The sequence below is a fragment of the Vollenhovia emeryi genome, unplaced genomic scaffold (assembly GCF_000949405.1).
Source record: "Vollenhovia emeryi isolate VEMERY1.0 unplaced genomic scaffold, V.emery_V1.0 DF939496.1, whole genome shotgun sequence".
NCBI classification, from domain to species: domain Eukaryota; kingdom Metazoa; phylum Arthropoda; class Insecta; order Hymenoptera; family Formicidae; genus Vollenhovia; species Vollenhovia emeryi.
This window is the reverse complement of record NW_011966870.1, coordinates 1,396-8,168: the sequence shown is the minus strand read 5'-3', so window position 1 is coordinate 8,168 and position 6,773 is coordinate 1,396. Positions and strand designations below refer to the sequence as shown.

Sequence of the window (6,773 nt, the reverse complement as noted above, 5' to 3'; positions counted from 1 at the left end):
CCCCCCCCCATAGACTGTTCCCTGTTCCTGACCCATCGCCTAGGTCAGGCTCCACTTCTTGAGGTGAGCGGGGATTCCTCTTCTCCCTCTTCTTCTTCCGATCCCCGCTCCCCCGCCGCCTTGTCGTGCTGTGGGGGGAGTTGCCTCCCCCCTTCGCACTCGCTCAGCCTCCTCCTTCTGCAGCATGACATGCTCACAGAAGGAGGAGAAAGCCTCCCATTTCCTCCTGTCCCTTGTAACTGCCGCCACGACCGCATGCAGGGACAGGTCCAGGCCTATCTCGTTGACAAGGACTCGGCGCTGTGCATCCCATTCGGGACACACTTCTAGAGTGTGCTGCGCCGAGTCCTTGTTCGCGCCACAGTGGTGGCACCTCTCGCTCGGTTCCTTCCCTATCCGCCGCAGGTACTCACCGAAGCACCCGTGCCCGGTGAGCACCTGCGACGTCCTAAATGAGGCCCTCGCCCACGGGCGCTCAAGCCATTCGTCCAGACCCGGGAGGACGGCATCAACGGTGCGCTTACCCGGAGTCCGTGGCTCCGAGAGTCTCGCCCGCCATTCCTCCCGCGTCTCCTTCTTTGCCCGGGCTCCGAGGAGCCTCCTAGCCTTCGCTGTGACCGGAATGCCTTGCCCTCGAAGTTCCCTGGTGCGCCGGTACACTTTTGCGTACTCGGCCGCCACCAGGTCAAGGGGCGGCATCCCGGCCAGCAGCGTGGCCGCCGTGTGGGATACCGTACGGTACCCCCGTATGGCTCTAATGGCCATTCGCCGTTGAGCCCCCCTGAGGATCGACAGGGATTTCCTGCTCCTCAGTAGGGGCTCTGCCCACACGGGGGCACCGTACGTAGCTATTGATGAGACGATGTTGGCGTAAAGCCTCCTGGTCTTCCCACACGGCCCGCCCAGATTGGGCATTATGCGCGATAACGCGTTTCCCGCGCTGTCCAATCTGGGCACCAGTCTCCGGAAATGCTCCTCGAAGCCCCAGGTTCCGTCAATGTGGAGGCCCAGATATTTTATCTGGGCCCCCACTTTTATGCGCTCGCCATCCACCTCAATTCGGGCTTCGGGTGGCGGCCCGGCCGAGCCGTCGTGGAAGAAGACTGCCTCGGTCTTCTTGGCCGCCACCCTTAGCCCCAATGCCTTTATGGCCCTGATCGCACAGGCCACCGCCAGATTGCCATTGGCGGTGGCCTCCTCCCAGTTCTCCCCGCCGGCCAGCACCAGCGTATCATCCGCGTAGCATACGCATGTGCAGCCGGCGGGGAGTGCCGCACGCAGCACTTCGTCGTACGCAACATCCCACAGGAGTGGTCCTAGGACCGACCCCTGCGGGACGCCGCAGTCCGCCCTCCATGTGCGAAGCTCACCCTCCCGAAGTCATAACATAACCTAACCTAACTAACCTAAACCTAAACATAGGTCTTCATATTTAAAAGGTAAATATATATGTATTTTAATTGCAAATAGAACTATAAATTAATTAATTTGAATATTTTTATATATATTTAATAAAGTTTCATGTAATATTATACTTACGCCAATGTTTTTACCCCTCGCGTTTCCGCAGCATTAAAGCGATCATCTTCCTTTATAAATTGATAGACCATAAAAACGTTAATTTTTGGTAAATTTGTCGAATTTGCTTTTACCATGTTTCCATTTTTATTTCAGAGTTGTTTTTCTTACCAAAATTAAACTAATCTCCTTGTTCTCTCTATTCTTGCGAGATTTTAGTAACGAAGTGACGTCATACACGAACTAACCAATAACGAAGCGTTTTCAAGTCACGTGAAAATTTCATATTTTTGATCATCTTTTTCACTTATTTTTAATCATTTATTGTTAGTAGAAAGTCTTAAGAATTTGGAAATAATTATTTTATAATTTATACTTTTGACTAAAAATAAAATTTATATGGTATTTTTTTTCTATAATACCCTATTGCTTAACGATAACTTTGGCTTCTGAGACTGACAATGAGTCGGCTCCTCCAAAGATGTCGTCAACGTAGCGGCCCTTTGTCATTGGGATAATAGCTTGCGGAATGGTTCTTTATTTGATCCCGAAGCCAGGTTCGGTTGAAGGTTCTCCATGGCTCTTGTCCTTCCGCTTAAAAATTCTTCGAACTGACTGAAGGTTGGGAACGTAGGAGATGAGCCGAGTTTCACCTCCCAAGCCTCCCGAGATTCCGAGTCTAAAAGCCTCGTAAACTGGTGTATCAACAAGGGATCCCAATTGTGTACGGAACAGTCGAGGGCCCGTAATGCTCCGATGGCTTCTAGAATTGTTGTTAGGAGAGTCCTCAGCCTGTTGGCGCTCTTTGTTTTGAGGGGCTTCAAGTTTGCGATACGGTCGAGTTGCGCGCAAATCAAGAATCGTTTATTCTCGTATCGCGAAAGTAATAGGTTCCAAGCTATGGCAAAGCTATCTCCCGAAAGTGGCAAGTTACAGATAAGTCTAGCCGCCTCTCCAGTGAGACACGTTTTTAGATAGTGCATTTTTTCTACGTCAGTCAAATCAGAGTTTACTTTGATCAATGAAACAAACAAATCGTGAAATGTTCTCCACGAATGATATTCTCCGGAAAAGTTTGGCAATTTAATTCTTGGAAGTGCGCTGCGCGGCAACAACGAACGGACCGCCCCTTGTTCCGAATGCGCAGAACCGGAAGACTGGCCCACGCTGTCTAATTCCTCCTGTTTGGTAAGTAGTTTTGCACGCGAGTACACATAGAAGGCTTGGCAGCGCTCGTAGACTCGTTCCCTTACATAGGGCTGATGACTCAGATTTTCGCTTTCGGATAGACATAGGTTCTCGTGTTCTTCCTGAAATCTATTCCAATTCTGTTCCAACAAGGCCAACCGGGTAGTAATAAGTTGTCGATTGAAAGACGAAATGTCTTGTTCGGTGAAATCAGCGGCCTCTTGTATTAAATTAAATCGACTCCTTTGTAAGGAGATTCGTGCATCAACGTTTGCCATCTTGATCAGTAGCGTGGTTCGACGTCGAGACCCAACAGAGTACAACGTCGCTAAAATATATGGTGTGGGGTAATCAAGCAAAGAACAAATGTGGGTAGTGCCACGAGGCTGGCTCAATATACGAGATATGTGATAACTTCGTTTTGACAAAACTTATTATTATATTATATAGGTAGATAATTCAGGAATTCAGTAAAATGAGCATGTAGCTAGGCGTGTTAGTTTCAACAGTGACAATTTAAGCAATTTAGTAAAGTCGTGAACATATTAAATGAATACGTAAATCAATCAAAAGCGTAGTAAGAAAATTATTGAATTTGCAATTAATCGTAGTAAATTAATCAAGAACGTAGTGAGAAAATTATTAAATTTGCGAACAATCGTAGTAAATTAATCAAGAATGTAGTAAGAAAATTATTAAATGGTTAAATGTAGTAGTCAAAAGAAACTCTTAGACATGTGAGAACATAATACATGTGACAGTTACACATAATAAATAATACATGGGACAGGTACACATATTAAATGATACACACATGGAGCATAATATACATGAGACATAACCGAATTAAGAAATCAGAGAAATAATAACACATGTGACACAATTGAATTAAATATCAGAGAAATAATAACACATGAGACACAATTGAATAAGATATTAGAGAAATAAAAACACATGAGACACAATTGAATAAGTAAATGTGCGCAATCGACGAGGGCGCGATACGCTGCCACTCGTGCGTTTTGTCATAAAACAATCAAGTAAGCCAAGACTCGTTCGATTTGTAATATTCTGCAAGCTCTGAAAGGCTGTCAATTACGCGGTTCGCAGCAATCGCACTTATATTGTCTTGTTATATTTTTAACAGCGAGACTCGACAGAAAGATAGGTGACACGGCACGTCTCCTGTAGAGACATGCGGCACCTCAAAATCGTAAGCGTGAACAGAGACCCGCGTCTTGGCATGTAATTAAAAAAAAGGAAAGGAACAGAGAGCACATCAAAAAGTTCACCCGTTAGAAACAGCGTCGTCGATACATCAGACAATCGCAGAAAAATGGCCGCCCGGCAACCGAGCATTGACCGGACAGAAACAACATGGGCGATATGTTTGACGATCGCGGAACAACTGCCGCCCGAACGCCCGAGCACGGATCCGGCTCGAAGGACCAAAAATAATGTTTGCACTTTACTCGCTGGCTCTATTGCTCAGGAAATAATTTATACGCTAAGAAAAAGATTACAAGGATGTTTACTTATGTCAAAATAGACAGGTAGAAATAAGAACGTAAACTGTTAATCCATGCTCTGAGACGACGGGCGATTGAATTCCTCTCGTCGGTGAAATGAGTACTTATCCGATCTGATCTCGACGTCGAACCATCAACTGAGAATCGCTGTCCTCGTTATCCTCAACACATTAATCCGGGTGGTGATCTGCTGGCTGTAAGGATTTAGTGATTCCGGGTGCGAGCAAGCGCACGATCCTTTGGAATAGGCGGGTATTCTAGAGTATGAGCAAACGCAGGGAGTCCTTGCGGACGAAGCGGTTTCCCTGGGTGCGATAGCATGCACCAAGTCCTTGCGGACGAAGCGGTTTCCCTGGGTGCGATAGCGTGCACCAAGTCCTTGCGGACGAAGCGTTTCCTGGGTGCGTTAGAGTGCACCAAGTCCTTGCGGACGAAGTGTTTCCTGGGTGCGTTAGAGTGCACCAAGTCCTTGCGGACGAAGCGTTTCCTGGGTGCGTTAGAGTGCACCAAGTCCTTGCGGACGAAGCGGTTTTCCTGGGTGCGTTAGCGGGCACCAAGTCCTTGCGGACGAAGCGGTTTCAAAAACTCCGAGCCTCCCTCGTCTCGGATAATGCAAAAGACTCGAGAAAGAGTTCTCACTCGCGTTATCGATCAAACAAACAAAAGAACGTTCACCAAACTACGGACCGTGAAGGACGAGCGGCGCGTAACGAAGCACTCGAACAAAGACGAGCTTCGTCCGAGGCTCGACCTCTTGTCGAAAAGCGCGGACCATGGAGAGGGCCCATGTCAAATTGCGCATCTGATTGGTGGAGAGAGCTGCTCATCGAGAGGTTTCGTGCGAATTGAGTTGGTACAGAGCGCGGACCCTGAAGAAGGACCTTGCCTGATTGGCTGGAAATGCGGGCCGTAGAAGCGGTCCGCACGAGTCGAGTAGGTGTAGAGCGCGGACCATGAAGAAGGACCATCTTTTCGCAAATCCCAGATTGCATGGGTTTTAATCGTTTCTCCAAACAACAATAAAATAGCGAAAAAAATCGTAGATCAATGTTCGACATCTTATTTTAAAGAATAGACTTCAGTCTTCGAATTCATGCTAATGTGAGCCGCGAAATAAATTTTGGCAACTCTGAAGAGTCGTTTGGTTTTTGTGAAATTTTCGAAGTTTAAATCTTTAAAATTTCCACCTCGCTTCCTAGTGTAAAAGCATCTTCGAGGAAAATCAACTTAGGGAAGCGAAAGTAGAGGCTTCGGCCTTTAAAATGAGCCCAGAAACATTGTCGTACGATTTTGTTTCACGAAGTTATAGCACTTCAAATATCGACAATTTTTCGGCAATATTTTAATGATCCTTTAATTTTGCTGTCGAGCGTATTTTAATTATATTCCGCGATGAAATTAAACAATAATTTCTTAAACATGTAAAAACTGATCGCGAAAACCGACCGCTAAAATCGACCACAAAAATACGAGATACGTGTGACTATGACTATACTGCGTTCACAGAGAGAATGACCACGCTTCGCGCAGCTTTGGACAGAGTGGGGATGAGGTAGAGGAAATCGAACGCGCTACTCAGGGCCTGTTCGGTGTGGAGGGGGCAAAATGGAGGCGTGGTCTGACCGAACCGGACGAAATGCGTGGTCGTTCTCTCCGTGAACGCAGTATATGCATGTATTCATGGGAGACGCATCTTGAGAGTATCGCGAGACATGCAGAGTAAATGACGTAAGATCCAGAAAAAAGCAACTTGCCCCACGAGTGATACCGATATTATAATTGAATATTACAGTTAATTGATAATCTCAAATAAAATATAAAAATAATTTCAAGTTTAAGTATTCTCGACAAAATATATTGGAATCTCACGTCATATTGTTTTAATTTATACATATATCAATTCTGTAATTAAAAATAGGCTACGAGAGATTAGTTGGCCGAATACATCGATAGTATTCGTCATATTTCGCGTAATTTCTATCTATGATGTAGTTCAACGATTTCTTTTTAATTAAATATATTAAATAAAACGCGGGTAATACTGAAGGAGAGCGGCAACCTCACCGATCTGACTGTAACTTAGCAATATTGTGTATTTCGATGCGTAAAACACAACTGTAAAAGTAAAAATCGTCGCTCTGCCCTGCGAAGCGAGATATTAATTGTTAAAGTTGACAACTTGGTAATTCTTCAGTATAGCTACACTACCTCAAAAATCAATTTAAAAAATCTTATTCGACGCGTTTTTCAACGAGAAACAACTTTTTCCTTAGATAAAATCGTCGCTCTGCCCTGCGAAGCGAGATATTAATTGTTAAATGTGTGACAAAGGCTCGTATGATATAAATCAGAATCGAGAGAAAGGGCTCTGAGCCGTGACGAGATGTACGTGTCAATATTTAAAAATAATTTATTGTTATAATAACATAAAGATTAGACGTTTCGGTCGTATTCTAGACCATCTTCAGTACAGTAATATTATATAAAGTTTCGTGACGGTTAACATTAAACGTAAGTCGTGTACAGCATAGTAAAAAC

General features: G+C 45.1%; 1 protein-coding gene across 1 annotated transcript; it reads right to left on the bottom strand.

The window, feature by feature from the left end:
• Positions 1 to 2,024: 2,024 nt before the first annotated feature.
• LOC105557406 lies at positions 2,025 to 2,984 on the bottom strand. The gene has a single exon (XM_012004653.1). The coding sequence runs from the start codon at positions 2,982 to 2,984 to the stop codon at positions 2,025 to 2,027; it is 960 nt and encodes a 319-aa protein (XP_011860043.1).
• Positions 2,985 to 6,773: the final 3,789 nt, after the last annotated feature.